Here is a 16,716-nt window from a genome sequence, read left to right on the forward strand (position 1 = left end):
CCAGCAACAAGAAAAGGGCGGCGACCCTTCTCTTTCTCGTCTCTCTTCCTTCCGGTCAAACAGCAACGACCAAACACCCTTTACCTGTTGTGTTTCTCCGATCTGTCTCTCTTTGCCTCCATTTTTGAGATATGTTGTCAGACGAAGAAGAAAGAATCGACGAGGGGGCTACCAAAGCAGCTCATCGCCGCCAACTACCGTTTCTACTTCCTCGTACTTCCCCCTTCGACCTTGTTGTTTTTGCCATCATTCCTCCTTGCTACCAGTGATGTGTAGGAACACACAAAGGATTCGCCGGAGATCGGGGGTTCTCCCTTTTTTTTTCATGATGAATAAAAGTTGGAAAAATCTCGTTGTCGATATGTGGATGTCACCTGGGTATTTCATTTCAACAAAATAAAAGAAATGGAAAATGACTTGATAGGGTAAGATACTTTTTGAAATGTACACATTTAGTCCTTATCTTTTTTTTTTTGTAAAATAAACCCTTCCACGTCAGCAAAACCTGTAGAATCTGGTGAAAATGACCTAATGTGTACATATTAATAAAGTATAATGATTTATTTTAAATAAAAAAAATAAAGACTAAATGTGTACATTTCAAAAAGTAACTTATCCTATAAAAATACTTATTTATTTCGTAGACTTGATTTTTGTCTTGTTCTTAAAACAAAATTAGATTTTTTTTTGTGTATTTTTGCTTTTCAATTTGGGAAAACTACAATAAAGTCCCTACATATTGGCCTCATAATCGATTTAGTCCTTATATATTTTTTTTATTCAATTAAGTCCCAAATACCGGTAATCGTATTCAATTTAACCCTTTGACCTGGTCAACAGGTCATCTAACTTTCAAAAATTACATTTTTGACCCAGATTTCAAAATTTATTACAAATTTGATAAAAAATTTACACTTTTGGCCCAAATTTTAAATTTTGTTACAAATTTGGTCCACACTTTACCCTTTTTGCCCAAATTTTAGAATTTTATTATGAATTCATCATAACTTTAGTTTTTTTACAACTTTTTTTCTCAAATAATTGTTTGAAATATGTTTTTTCTTTATAACATCATATTTATACAAAAAAAACGTATTTTCACATAAAAATCTTATATTTTATATATAAAAACTTTCTTCAAAAAGTTTTTTGTATATGAAATATTTAGTTATAAAAATAAGTATTTATTAAGTATATAAATATATAGAAATCCGTTTTTATAAAAAAAATGTATACAAAAACGTACTTTACAAAAAAAAAATGTATACAAACACCCTATTTTATCTATATTTTTTTTTATAAAATCGTGTTTGTTTATATTTTTTTTATAAAAACGTGTTTGAATATTTTTTTTTATATAATACGTGTTTGTATACATTTTATAAAATGTATACAAACACGATTTTATAAAATATATACAAACACGTATTATATAAAAACTTATTAAAACACGTTTTTATAAAGTGTATATGAACACGTATTATATAAAAAATTATTCAAACACGTTTTTATAAAAAAATATAAACAAACACGATTTTATAAAAAAATATAGATACACACCTATTTGTGTATATATATATATATATATATATATATATATATATATATATATATATATATATATATATATATATATATATAAAGGTGATAGATGTTTGTATACATTTTTTTTATAAAAACGAATTTATATATATTTATATACTAAATAAATACATATTTTTATAACTAGATATTTCATATACAAAAAACTTTTTAAAAAAAGTTTTTATATAGAAAATATAAGATTTTTATGTGAAAATACATTTTTTTGTATAAATATGATTTTATAAAGAAAAAACATATTAGAAACAATTTTTTGAAAACAAAAAGTTGTAAAAAAAACTAAAATTAGGATGAATTCATAATAAAATTCTAAAATTTGGGTAAAAAAGTTAAGTTTGGACCAAATTTGTAAAAAAAAATTTAAAATCTGGGCCAAAAGTGTAAATTTTGGACCAAATTTGTAATAAATTTTGAAATCTAGGTCAAAAATGTTATTTTTGAAAGTTGGATGACCTGTTGACCGAGTCAAAGGGTTAAATTGAATACGATTAACGGTATTTTGGACTTAATTGAATAAAAAAAATATATAGGGACTAAATCGATTATTAAGCCAATATACAGAGAGTTTATTATAGTTTTTCCTTTCAATTTAACTCACAAAAATATTCACGAAAAAGACAATAATACCCTTGTTGTGGGGACATGGTGCGCAGGATTAGCAAATTAACCCCAAAGCCAATTCATCCAATAGCAACAGGGGGAGTAATATCATAATCGGTGCACCCCACTGTACCTTATCCTTCCTCCCCAACCCCCCTGTATTTACAAACCATCGCTTTTTCGTTTCTAGAGAGAGAAAGAGAGGGGGAGAGAGAACCGTCGCAATGGAGAACACCACCACCACCTCCGCCGCCAACCACCAACCCTCCGCCGCTACCGCAACGCCACCGCAACCCTCCCCATTCCCACCACCACAACAACCCTATCAACACCTCCTCCAACAGCAACACCAACAGCTACAAATGTTCTGGAATTACCAACGCCAAGAAATCGAACAAGTTAATGATTTCAAGAACCACCAGCTCCCTCTTGCACGCATAAAGAAGATCATGAAAGCCGATGAAGATGTACGGATGATCTCTGCGGAAGCACCGATCCTGTTTGCGAAAGCATGTGAGCTTTTCATCCTCGAACTCACAATCCGTTCATGGCTCCACGCCGAAGAGAACAAACGCAGAACCCTACAGAAAAACGACATCGCCGCCGCAATCACGCGAACCGACATTTTCGATTTCCTCGTCGACATTGTGCCGCGCGATGAGATTAAGGATGATGTTTCCGCCGCCGGTGCTGGGTTGGGAGGGATTGTGGGCACCGCCGGTGGTCTTCCATATTATTACCCTCCGATGGGGCAGCCTGCACCGCCGCCTCCAGGTGTCACGATGGGACGACCGGCTATGGATCCTACCGGAATGTATGGTCCTCCGTCGCAAGCATGGCAGTCTGTGTGGCAGACCACCGATGATGGGTCATATGGAAGCGGAGGGAGTGCTGGACAAGGGGGCATCGACGGCCAAGGGTACGCTTATCTTTTAATCTCTGATATTGCTATTGCTGCTGTCTTTTTCATTATTTTTATATTTTCAACAGAAAATCTCTTCTTTACACCAAAAAATTTCAATGTTCTTTGTTATAACTTCATAAAATTTGTTTAGTGAACAACAATTTATGTTCTTGAATGCGTTTATCTCATTTTTATTTCTGTATAAATCTTTTGTTTTTTTTCGCGTATGGAATTGTCTAATCTTTCATCCTTTTAGCAAAAAAAATCAAACTTTAAAACTTTTTAGAGCTACCATTGTTGTTTGATTAAAAAAAGATTGGGCCTTGAATGTTTTATCTGATTTGCTTGAACAAAATCTTGATTTCCCTTGTGTGATTGTTCTAAATGTGAAATTATGTTCTTCCACTCTTGATTTTTCCTTATCTGATTGTTCTGCAATTCTCGCTTTTTCTTTATGGGGTTATTCTAAATTTGAAATTATTCTTGATTGTTCCAAATTCTAAAACGTGAAATTACACTCTACAAAAATCGATTTTCTTCATTGGGATTGTTCCGAAATGTTAATTTATGTTCTCAAAATCTAGAAAAAAAATTATTTGGTTTAGGATTTTGGTCAGAAATAAGCAATTTGTTGGTAAATATTTAAAACGGCGAGTGAAACTAGTAGCGATATTCTGTCTTTGAGAATTATACCATCTGTTTCGTCTTGTAGACCTATCAAGTCCTCTAGTTGTTTTAGAATCAAGAATCAAGAATCAAAAAAATCATGATCTTTCTGTATTGATTTGTTGTTTCTGATGGAATCGGAATCAAGGGAAACATTCTTGTTCCTGTCTTCACTGATTTGTAATTAGCCAAAACTAAATGCTTGGTTAGATTTGATGTGAATTACAAGGTAAAGAAAGGTTATGAAAAATGATTGTTTTAATGGGTGTATGAGGAAACTTTTGTTTCTCAATGAAAAAGTTAAATAATGGAATTCGATACCACCCTCAAACATGGATTCCTGAAAAAAAATTATTATTTGTTGTTTTTAATACCATTTTATGGACATCGTTTTCTGGAGTATTTCAACTTTTTTTTCCTTAAAAAAGCATTATGCTTGGAACTTTTTGTGCAAAGCTGTTCATTCTTGCAAAATGTAGTGTTTGTTTTACGTTTTTGCAAAAAACTATTGTTTGTTTGCAATGAAATCCAAGTATCATTTTGCGTGCTATTCTTGTTCTTGATCATAATCTTGTATGATAAGCTTTTTTCACATAAAAAAATAGATGATGTTTTGTTTGTTTATTGTAGGTAAATGCTGAATGTTGGAGGACTTTCTGGGTGGTGGGGTTGAAGCAGCCTGCTGGTGAAGAAAGATGAGATTGGTGGAAAATTGTGATATGAAGTTGAGGTTGCTGCCTATAAATATTACGTAGTGTAATGAGAAAAAAAGAAAAAGAAAAAGAAAAACAAGTTTGAATGATTGGATATGCAGTTAGAGTGTTAGGAGATCTCTTGTATAAAAACAACCCTTCAAAGATCAAATGCAGTTGGAATTTGCAGCAACTTCTTTTGGCATTACTTTAAGTATTAAAATAGTTTTGACCAATAAAAAACATAATGAACACCATTTTTGGCCATGATTAGTTTGCTAAAAATCATGCCAAGTTGTGAAATATATTTTTCTGTATTAAGAGAAAATGCCACTGGGGTTCGATTAGGATTCAGAATTATAGAGTTGGGATATGTCCAGATTTTAATTCATAAAAACTCACATTCCGTTACATAATTTATTTTGAAGATCTTGGTTTTCCGAAAATGTACTAGCTCGTCTATTAATGTTTTAAAAGTAAACAAAATGCAAGCACCTCGTGTAGGCTTAGGCTTAAATGTCGTTGTGAAATTGGAGATCTGCTTACCTGGGTTTATAATTTTAGTGACCAACTGCATATAGAGATGGTTAAATTCCACATATGGTTTGACCGGGATGGAGATTGGGGAATCCCCAAATAAAAAAAATAAAAAAAACGGAGATAAAAAAATCGGAAATGAGGATTGGAACGAGGATACCTGTGAAGATGTTAATAATCAAACAAAATATATAATTTTGATAAATTTACAATACCCAATATATGATCAAAGTTATTAAAACTCATTATCCTGTTGAAATTATATTTTTTCTTATTCGTTTATATAAATTATATTTTTTCTTATTCGTTTATATAATTTAAACTCGTGTATAATTTGTTCAATTTGGTTTATCTATTATTAACTCGAATATCATCCTTATAATTTTTTTCTACTTGATTTTTCATGTATATAACTAAATTTGGTAAAAAAATTATTTATAGTTTTTATGTAGGGTGTGTTTAACAAAAGTTAGTTGTTAGCTGGAAGCGGGTAGTTGGTAGCGGGACAACTCTAATTTTTATTTGTTATATGAGTACTTGGCAAAAGTAGCTGGAAGCTTTTGAAATACATAAAATTACATAAAATGATAATTGATTAAAAACAAATAAATATATAAATATATATTTTAAGGGTAATTATGGAAAGTAATTTCAAAAGCTCAGTAGCGTTTTGTTAAACGCTACATGAAGTAGCTTTCAGATTTGGAACGTTTTGTTTAAATTAAAAGCTAAACGTTCGTACTGTCAAACGAATTTTTTTGTTTAAACTTGAGCATTTTGTCAAAAGCTAAAAGCTAAAAGCTCTCAAAAGCTCTGTGCCAAACATGCCCGTAATCTATGAATATTTTTATGGTTTGTAAAATCTTTAATCTTATGTTGGTAAAGCTAAAATATAAATTTTTTCTTTGCATAAAAGTTTTCATATTAAAATAGAAAAAAAAATCTCCGATTCCCCGTTGGGGATCCCTGGTCCCCACTAAGGGTAGGGAACTAGGGATGAGTATTCATTTATATTTCCCGTTAGGGATGGGATGAGGATGGAGATCGGAGACTATGCTATTTCCTATCCTCGTTTCCATCTCTAACTACCTATCATAATCTATATATCCAATATATGTTTTTTTTATTCCAATGGTTAATGAAGCTTAGAAAAAAATAAAGAGGTGGAAAAATGGATCAAGTATGCAATGTAGATGTTTGTAGGAAATTGACTAATCTGTCTATATAAATGAATAATTTGATAATAATAACCAACTTTTTATAAATTTTGTAAAATGACCACTTACTCCAGAATATGGTATTCCAGAGTAGTTATGTTCATTCTGGAGTTGGTGGTGTTTTTTATGTGTCGGGTCCGGAATTTGACACCCGTACGTTCCGACCTGGAAAAGTGTATTCTGAATTGTACTCTACATTGTATTCCGAGTTAGGGTATTTGTGTGTTTGTTCTTCTAGAAGCAATATATTTTTGTCTTTGTTCCTCTATTGCTGAAACCCAATTTTGATAGTTTTTATATACTAAAAAAATGAGTATGTGTAGGGATTTTTTTAAGTGTCAATTTCTAGTGGAGAACAATGACAGTGTATCTAGGGATCAATGCAGTATATTAATCCAGACTATACATGATTTGATGTAGATATCAATAGTGATATCAACTTCAGTGGGTTAATTATGTTGGTTGTTTCCAGGTTACACACTGATCAAATACGTCTATCTTTTCAATGTCTTGGATCAAATATAGTTATCTAGATTCTTGACGATAGTGATGTCAAATATTTTCTTAGTTTTGTTAGTAATATGCCTCCTAACACAATATATATATATATATATATATATATATATATATATATATATATATATACACACACACACACACACACACATATATATATATATATATATATATATATATATATATATATATATATATAATACAAAATTGCTGACTTGAGTCAATCCTTACAAACGATGTGGCCCGCCACAACTTATAAAAGCTTTAGGCTTGACATTGTCACCAATTCACGCCTAACATTATTTAGAACCATGGTTGCAGCTTATGTTGCTCTATCATTTGATGTTGATGAATATGCAAATGATTATGCAAAACTTATGGTGTTGGTTGATGATGATAATATAATTCCACATTGAGAGCTAGTTGAACATTTCCAGAGTTTCATTGATTTTGTTGGGGATGACACTAAATCTGAAGAGGAGGAAACTGAGTCCCTAAAACTATGGAAACCCAAAAGCAAAAGTATCCTTATTATTTTTCGATTATAAAGAAACACAAACCACTCATTGGGGGGATGCCTGAACCTTTACCATTTTTAGAATTAGCTCAACAAAAACGTAAAGGTGTTGTAGCCACAAACCATGAAATTAGGATAAAGCATGATGGAATTTAGCAAAAGAATCAGGTTGAGGCTACATAAACCATGATGGAGATTTCCTTGTTATGTGATCTCAAATTACTTCATTTTGGATATATGTTATGAATAATTTATAAAGCAAGAAACCAAAAAAAGTAAAAGATTGTACAATGGGAATATGATGTATTATAAGAACCATTTTCAAATCCATCTATTCTAAAATACGATCTTTCAGCCTAAGGCAGTGACAATGAAGAATCACTTCTCATATATATGATATTTGACATGCCATGCCTTTCCTCACTTGAAAGAAATTGATAAGGTAAAGTTTATGTTTTGGATACTTGGATACAGAAGCATGAACTGTGTTTGAAGGATTTTAGAAGCTTCTAAAAGAAACATGTCGTAACTCCTAGTTCCTGGTACGCATTTAATTATAATTTGTTCACTTTTGTAGAGCTACTCAATGAGTTGGGAGCCCCAGACTCATCGAGTAGAAACGAGATTGGCCTCGGGATTTTAAGTCGCTTACTTGATGAGTTGAGAAGCCTCGACTCGACGAGTCGGGCTGCCATGATGAAACCCTAATTTCAGGGTTTTTCACCCTATTTAAGCATCCTAATCCCTACTTGCTAGCCTCATTTCCATCCTCCAAATTCCAAACCCTAATCCACGAAACCCTAGTGCCTTGTATGAGCTTGTGAGTTGTTTTGAGTAAAGATTGTGTGTTTTGAAGCTTGTTGAAGAATGAGGAGATTAGAGATCCAGAAGGAAGCTAGTAGATCCAGAAACAACATCTCACCCTCTTAATTTCTCTGGTAAGCAAGTCGAAACTTGCTTAGTAGCTTGTTAGATCTCCTTATCATTTTATGGGGGTTTTTGGTTCAAGAAACATGTTCTTTGGGACGTGGGCATCCCAAGTGGGTATACCTTCAGATCCACGACCTTGAGGGGCTCACATGGAATAAAGGTGTAAACTTTATGGGTATGGAAGCCCCATGCAAGCTAGAAGTTGCCATTTTAGCCTTTTAAGCTTCAAAAGGTAATGCATGGGAAGAAAGTTAGGAACTTTACGTGTTCATAGAGTGCTTAGAGTCTGGATCTTAGTGAATATGCCTTAGATAGAGTATGGATGGCTTTGGACCAAGATCTAGGTCCTAAAGGGTTAGGGTTTGGGCTAAACCCATGAATCCAACTTTACCCTTAAAAGGACGTTTTCAGTGTGCATGAGGAATAAGAAGCTGAGATCGGAAGAGTAGGGGCTCAATCCTTTAAGATGGCCCAAACAGAATGAGGAACTCGATGAGTCCAAATAGGGACTCAACAAGTTGAGTTGTTTTGTTCCGGTCTTGTACAAGGTAGAACTCGGCGAGTCTGCGAAGGGACTCGATGAGTTGATTCGCCAAATCGCGTCTATGAGTACAAGGTAGAATTTTCCTACAATAATAGTTTCCATTCAAGCATCAAATTGCATCTTATCAAGCTTTGTATGGAGAAAAGTGTCGAACACCGTCGTGTCGGCTGGAAGCTGGGGAAAAGCAGTTTATGGGACCTAAAATAGTCCATTAGACTGCTGAAAAGTAGAAAGTGATTAGGGAAAGGATGTTAGCAGCTCAAGATCGTCAAAAGAGCTACGCTGACAAGAAAAGACAACTGATAACATTTGAAATTGAAGATTCGGTTTTATTTAAAGTCTTGCCATGGAAGGGACTAATAAGATTTGGTAAAAGAGGAAAGTTGAGTCCAAAGTTTATTGGACAGTTTAAAGTTCTTCATAGGATTGAGAATCAAGCTTAGAAGCTAGAACTACCAGAAGAACTAGATTGTATTCATAACACTTTCCATGTGTGTTATTTAAGGAAGTTCACGAGAGATGTTCCCAACATAATTCCAATTTCTGAATTAAGGTTGAATGAAAGTAAGAGGTTAATTAAAGAACCGGAGGCAATCGTTGATCGTAAGACTAAGAAGTTGCATTGCAAGATGGTCGATTTAGTGCTTGTGCGATGGAAACATTCAAATGTGCCAAATCTCACATAGGAAACGGAGAGTGACATGATGAGTCGTAGGGGTGACAATTTATGACACGACACGATAAAAATACACGACACGAAACGAAATTGGGACGAAACTAAAATTTGAATTCGTGTTCGTGTTAGCTGTAAAAAACACGATGTCGTGTTCGTGTTTAAAATTCGACACGAAATTGACACAATTTAGCAGTTCTTTATCGTGTTTGTCGTGTTTATCGTGTTATATTTCATAAAGTATTCATTAAATAAACTAGTTTTTAGTATATGTTATATTTTTCGTGTCGTGTCGTGTTTGTCATTTTTTAATTCGTTCGTTTTCGTGTTAGTTAAAAAAAACACGACATCGTGTCGTGTCGTGTTCGTGTTACCAAAAACTTTGTCGTGTCGTGTCGTGTCAGACAGAAACACGAAACGATAGCACGATTTGCCACCCCTAATGAGTCGTTACCCGCATTTGTTTGTTGATGTGTGATTCCGAGGACAGAATCATCCTAAGGGTGAGAGAATTGTAATTCCCGTGTTTCTAGGCTAGACACTAATGATGATGCAATAGTCTAGGGCAACCTTTGTAAATTGCTTTGAAATAATAAAGATGTATTATTTGATTATTATTTGTTTATTGCTTAATTATTATGATTTAATAAGTTAAGAATAAAAATAAGCGTTGAAAATAAATGATGGATAACCTTGATATCTATGAAGAAAGTTGTAGTGGTTGAAATAAGGATTCCGGAGATATAAAGAATACCGAAATCCGAGTTCTAACGAAGAAGTTATGACCTGTCGAAGTTTCGCAACAAAACCAGCACAACGATGTATGACGTAAATAGTGGATTTACGATAAATTGCTTTTTAGCATTAGTGATCTAAACAAAATTCGTAGTGTTTGTTAAACCGAGAGTGTGCATAAAAAGAATGTCCAAATCTGACTTCGTATGAGGAAGTTATGAACTTTCTAAGATTTGACATAACAATATACAACCCGAAACTCGAATTTAAGATCGAACAATTTTTGGCCGAAAAAATCTAAACGAGAATCAAAGATCTTGTTGATTGTAGTTTAACGGTAAAAAGACAGACGAAAACGGACATCGGATGAAGAAGTTATGAATTTTTAACGGACTTTTCCTGTCCCGGCCTGTTAAAAATATAACTTTAAAAATAAAGTTAAAATTAGCCGATAGGGTCTAAACGAAAGTTGTAGAGCATAGTCATACCTACACATGGATATAAAGAGCGTCAAAAATAGAGCTCGTATGTGAAAGTTACGAATTTTGAAGTTTGGAAATTGGGAGTACGCCCAGTGTACCAAAGGAGTACGCCCAGCGTACTCGTGTAAGTGTTCACGGTCTGAGATTGGCCACGTAGCCTACTTTTTCGCATGAATGCCACGTGTTCGTAGCTTAGACGCGTCCAGAGTTATACCCTGATACGACCAGCGAAGAACCTTGTGAGGTTGTACGCCCCGTATACTTGAGCATTACGCCCAACGTACTAGCTTCAGCCTCCTATAAATAGGAACCGATGCCATCCGGATTTTTTTTACAAATTTCTTCTCTCTCCCCTATACTTTCTTCAATATTGCAACAATTACCCCCCAAGTCTATTATACCATCCTAGCATCATAAGCAAGCCCCGGAGAGCCCGAAGATCCCGAGAAAAATAGTTTTCGAGCCGAACTCTGCCCACGTGAAGCCCGGTTTTTGAGAAAACATCTCGGTTTTATAAAAAACAATCGTTTTAAGAAATGAGATGCTGCCCAATTTTCACTAAAACGAGTGAGTGTATAGTAACTTTCATCTTACATATAGATATGAAGTATTTTCTATAAAATATGTGCTATGTGTATATTTATTGTTTGCCTATTTGATATGGGTGTTGAATGAATGTTGTATACAAGTTTTAAAATGATTTAAACTGTATATGTATTTTTATTTACAAATATGTTGGGTAAAATATGGGTAGATGAAATAGTTGATGTGTGTTAAAAATGATGAGAGACCTCGATATTGTTGTTGATTCAGTCATCTAACGGAGTATAGATGACGACCACAGACTTTTATAGACAGTCCAGTGGAGCGCTAGTAGGCTCGCAACCTGTAAGTGTTTGTGAACTTAGTGTTCAATGGTGTACTCCATCCCCACATGGTTGCCTTATTTGACATAAATTGCTGAGGAATCCCCTAAAGCAGTGTTGTCACCCCGATGAAAATCTTTAGACTAGGTCCCTTATGGAAGGTGTTTAGGGACGTAAAATGAGGATAACGGGAATGGATAATCAGGGTTTGTAACATCCGAATTTCCAAGTACATTATTATGATGGGTTTTATACAAATAATCCTATGTGTGCATGCAACCCTAGAGTTGGATCTATGTTTTCACTATTAGTTATACAACTTTATGAACACAAAAGAAACCTGGCATGCTAGTACTATTTTTGAAATCCACATAGAAGAATAGAATACATACCTTTTGTTGTTATATAGTAATAACAACTAGTTCCTTGAATTTCCTTAGCTCTTGAAAGCAAGTACCACAAGTGTAGTACCTCTAATGGCTCACAAACATACTAGGTGAAAGGATGAATATGAGAGAGAGAGAGAAAGAGGAGAGAGGGGTATCTTGACCTAGAATTCGTCCCTTTTAGGGTTTCCCAAAGCTTGGACGAAATCTTAGTGCCTTAGGGTGCTATTTATACTTAAGGCTAACTACGGTTTCAAGGTGTAAACCCTAATCCCTTAGCTTAGGGCCTAAGCAAGTCCATGGACTCCTTTCCTTAAGCCCTTGGACGAAAACTCCTAGATCCTTCTAGGATTTTCGTTCAAGCCTTAATAAAGGTGGTCCAATGGCCCAAAGCCTCAACTATTGAATAATTACAAAATAGCCCCTGCACTTTCAGTCAGTTCCTTTCATCCCAAAATTAATTCTAAATTAATTTCTGATTAAATACTAATTAATAATATGATTCCAAATTAATATATTATTCATATAATATATTAAAAAATCATATTTATACCCTAATTTATTATTCTTAACAATAAACCAACCTCTCTTCTCAACAATCATCCTGTCTAGTCACCAGTGTGAAGGCAACCCAAAAGGACCATGCACAATCGAGTCAAGTACATACCAAAATAGTTATGGAATTAGACATTAATCCAACATATTATTCATTTATTTTGGAGATTTTGGAGGGACTCGGCGAGTTGACGCTTAGACTCGCCGAGTAGGATCGCGAATTTCTATCCGGGTTAATGACTGGACTCGGCGAGTCGACTTGGGGACACGGCGAGTCCGCGTTGTTTAATGAAGCCCTAATTCCCGGGGTTTAGGACCTATTTAAAGGGGCTTATAGCCACCATTTGTGGCTACCAGAACCCTGAGTGAGACCCTAAGAGATCTAGAGCGTTTGTGAGGAAGAAGAGGCCATTTTTGATCTTTGTGTGGGTGTTTTTGCAAGAAGAAGGTGACCAAGGCAAGAGGGAACTGAAGAGAGTGCTATTCTATGGATTTCAGAGCCTAGGGACTTCATATTGAGGTATATATTCGATCCTTCTTCAGCTTTGGTGTTAATCTTTGAGAGTTAGAGTTTCTAGCCCCTTTAGAGTATGAATTGAGGAGCAATTGGTCCCTTCTTGTGTTTAGACTTTGGATCTGGATCCAAAGAGGTCCAGAGACCTTAACTCCTTGATCTTTTTGGGTGTCATTAGGAGTTATGAGCTTAGGGTGGCATATTGAGGCCATTTCTTCAAATAGAGCCATTAGGTCCTTGCATGGGCATCAAGATCCAAACTTTACGTGTTTATATTGCTTAAGGAGGCCAGATCTATGGGTTAGAGGAACGGATCTGACCTCAGGTGGTCATTTGAGTTTGAGCATGGCATGAACTCGTCGAGTCCAAGAACAGACTTGGCGAGTAGGATAGTTTTTCCGCATGAATCGCACAGTTGGTGACTCGCTGAGTTGGGGAAGTGACTCGGTGAGTCATTGGGGATTTTGAGGACTTGAGTTCATGAATGAACTCGTCGAGTCACAATTGTGGACTCGGCGAGTCTGGTCAAAGGGTTGATCATTGACTTTTGTTGACTATTAGGGTTTGGTTGACAATTGGACTTGTGCACTGTTTGAAGGGTAAAATGGCCTTTTAGCCTTCTTAGAGGACGTGTGAGGATTTAGTCTAGCCTGGGGAGCCGTTATTAATTGAGATGATCATTTATGTGTTTAGGCAGAGGCTAGATCAGTGTTACGCAAGCGAGATATTACCGATACATCCGAGGTGAGTCTTCTCACTGTATTTTACCTTGAGTGATAATTAGAGCTATGTAACAGAGTTATTGTATGATTTATATGTGATGTGTTGCACTGCATTATTTCTATGTGATTTATGTCGGGTGTATGTCAGAGTATATCAGAGTTAGAACCGGAAGGTTCACAGAGTTAGGACCAGAAGGTCCACGGAGTTAGGACCCACGGGCCCACCGAGTTATAGCCTCGAGTGGCTAGTATGTGCTATGTGTGGTATTTTGGGGAACTCACTAAGCTTCGTGCTTACAGTATTTTGTGTTATGTGTTTCAGGTACTAGTGAGGATCGCGGGAAGGCGCTGACATGATCAGTACACACACGCGGAGTTTTATTTATATGATATGAACTTGGGATTTTTGACTTATGTTTGAATATATGAAACAATGTGTCTTATAATATTATGATTTAAATGGTTTTAAAAATATGAAAATTTGTTTGAAATTTTACGGTGTTACAAGTTGGTATCAGAGCCTTGGTTTGAGGGATTCGGGTACACCTTCGGGCGTATCTGAACTCAAACTGAGGATTTGAGAGATATTTTTTCAAAAAAAAAGTGAAACAAAGTTTTCTAAAAGAGTAAAGGAAATGGAAAAGAGCAGAGCAAAGCCGTGTGTACGATCAGCCAGCACCCGAACGATGATTTCCCAAAATACCCTTATGTTATATGTTTATGAGACGATATGATATGTTTTGCATGCTAGAGTAGGCTAGGTATTCTATTAGGACTAGGGTGGCCTGATTTGTGATGCCTTAGCCTAGGGGTTGCTGCTAGGAGATGCTTGAGAGGAGGTAGATAGCAGCGAGAGGCTTATGAGAGATCTGCTGGAGAGTAGTCTATGCTTAGTGAGAGTAGAGTACTTGGTAATTGGGATCCTAGGAGAAGGACTTGGGGTGTATACTGATGCGGTGTGGACAGTAGTATTGGGCCCGTACTACTGAAGACACCGGAGCGGTGCACAGTCCAAGTAAGAAATCTTGGAGTATCAGAGATCAAGTAGGGTAGAGTTATCGAGTGCGAGTATACTCGAGCGAGTCTTTGATATTTTCTTATGTTGTATTTCAGAGACATCATGGTCAGGACACGCCTTACACCTGAGAGCAGCGGTGCTAGTGATGAAGAGATTCGTAGGATCATTCACGAGGAGGTGGCTGCGGCCATCATGGAAGAGATACCAGAGATGTTTGGGTCTATCAAAACCACACTAATAGAGACTTTTGATGAGAGATATGCTGCTCTTTCTGATGTTGTTGTTGCTGCGGCCACTGCAGCTGTAGCTGCGACTAGACCGCAGGGAGGTGATGCGTTGTTGTTCCGAGAGTTCAGCAACACAAAACCACCAGAGTTTGATGGGTCGCAGGATCCGATTGCGGCAATGAGGTGGATTTCATACATTGAGGAGTGTTTCTTCACATGCTCATGTCCAGAGCATTTGAAGGTTCGGTTCGCGCTGAACCATCTTCGCTTGGGAGCGAAGCGAAGGACTGGTGGAAGTTTGTGACGGCGCACTATTGGTCTGCTGAGCTTGCTGCAGTGACCTGGGAGAGGTTCACTGCTTTGTTCCGAGAGGAGTACGTTCACCAGGTGGATAGGGAGCATTTGAACCAGGAATTTTTGACCCTCAAGCAGGGTACTGAGTCTGTTACAGTGATTACCAAGATGTTCCAGGAGAGGGCGATGTTCTGCCCAGAGCATGTGTCTTCCGGGTAGGCACGCATGAGCCGATATCTGAGTATTTTGAGGAGGGATATACGAGAGTTCGCAGCAAACTCGTCATACCGAACATTTGTCGAGCTTCAGGCAAATGCTCGGAAGAGGGAAATAGAGTTGGAGACTCAGGCTAGGGATGAGGCGGAGTCTCAAGGGAGGGACAGACGACCGGTACAGTCTCAGCCGGCAGCCAAGCGGGCCAAGCCCGCCGATTCGAGGACAGGGAACCAGAAGGGTTGCACTTGTGGCAAGTGCGGCAAGAGTCATGACGGGGTATGTAGAGTAGGGTCTTGATACAAATGTGGCAAGGAGGGGCATATGGCCAAGGATTGCCCCAAGGGGTTTGCAGTATGTTTCCACTGCAACCAGACCGGAAAACAGAAGGCAGAGTGTCCGCAATTGCGAGGGTCAGAGCAGGGATCATCTCAGGGATCTACCCTTGCTACTATCAGAGCTATTGAGAGCCAGCCGGTGAAGGCCGAGGCACCGAATGCATGAGGGGGAGCCTTCCAGTTGACCGCGGAGGAGGTTCGCGCAACACCCGACGTTGTGGCTGGTATGTATACTTTCATGTATTTCTTTTTATGTTGAGATATTGTGCTTATAGTATGATATGTGTAGGTACTTTTCTTGTGTATTCTATACCTGCCTTGTGTTATTTGACTCGGGTGCGAGTCGGTCTTTTGTATCTTTAGCCTTTAGTCAGCACATCAGTATTAGTCGAGAGGCGTTGAGTCGACCTCTGAGAGTTTCCATAGCGGAAGAGAGAGCAATGTATGCCGCTGAGGTGATTCGAGGATGTGTACTCGAGATCTTCGGCGTTGCGTTCCCTATCGATTTGGTCTCGCTTGTGATGGAGGACGTCTGTGTTATCGTGGGCATGGATTGGTTGAGCATATTCAGAGCATTTATTGACTGAGAGCGACAGTTGGTGACCATACGAGACCCTAGTAGGGGAGTTCTTACGGTGTACGACGAGGGTACCCGTACCGGTTCAACGTTTTGTTCAGCTGCTAGAGCGAGGCAAAGTTTACAGCAGAGTTGTAGTGGGTTTGTGGCTTACGTGATGGATATGAGAGTTGATTCAGAGAGACCGAGGTCAGTCGATGAGGTACCGATAGTGCGCGAGTTCCCGGATGTTTTCCCCGAGGAGTTGTCGGGTGTGCCTCCCGAGAGGCAGGTAGAGTTCTGTATCGATTTGACTCTGGGGGTTGCGCCTATCGCCAAGGCGCCCTATCACCTTGAGCCTACAGAGATGCAGGAGTTATCCTCGCAGCTTCAGGAGCTGATGGGGAAGGGG

General features: G+C 37.1%; 1 protein-coding gene across 1 annotated transcript; it reads left to right on the top strand.

Annotated features, from left to right (window-relative positions):
* Window positions 1-2,329: 2,329 nt before the first annotated feature.
* Window positions 2,330-4,657, top strand: NF-YC1 (nuclear factor Y, subunit C1). Its single transcript, XM_079000045.1, has 2 exons — window positions 2,330-3,121; window positions 4,403-4,657. The coding sequence occupies exons 1-2, from the start codon at window positions 2,427-2,429 to the stop codon at window positions 4,404-4,406; spliced, it is 699 nt and encodes a 232-aa protein (XP_078856171.1). The 5' UTR covers window positions 2,330-2,426; the 3' UTR covers window positions 4,407-4,657.
* The last annotated feature ends 12,059 nt before the right edge of the window (window positions 4,658-16,716 follow it).

This window comes from Lactuca serriola, chromosome 5 (assembly GCF_051521515.1).
Source record: "Lactuca serriola cultivar US96UC23 chromosome 5, Lser_US96UC23_V15, whole genome shotgun sequence".
NCBI lineage: Eukaryota > Viridiplantae > Streptophyta > Magnoliopsida > Asterales > Asteraceae > Lactuca > Lactuca serriola.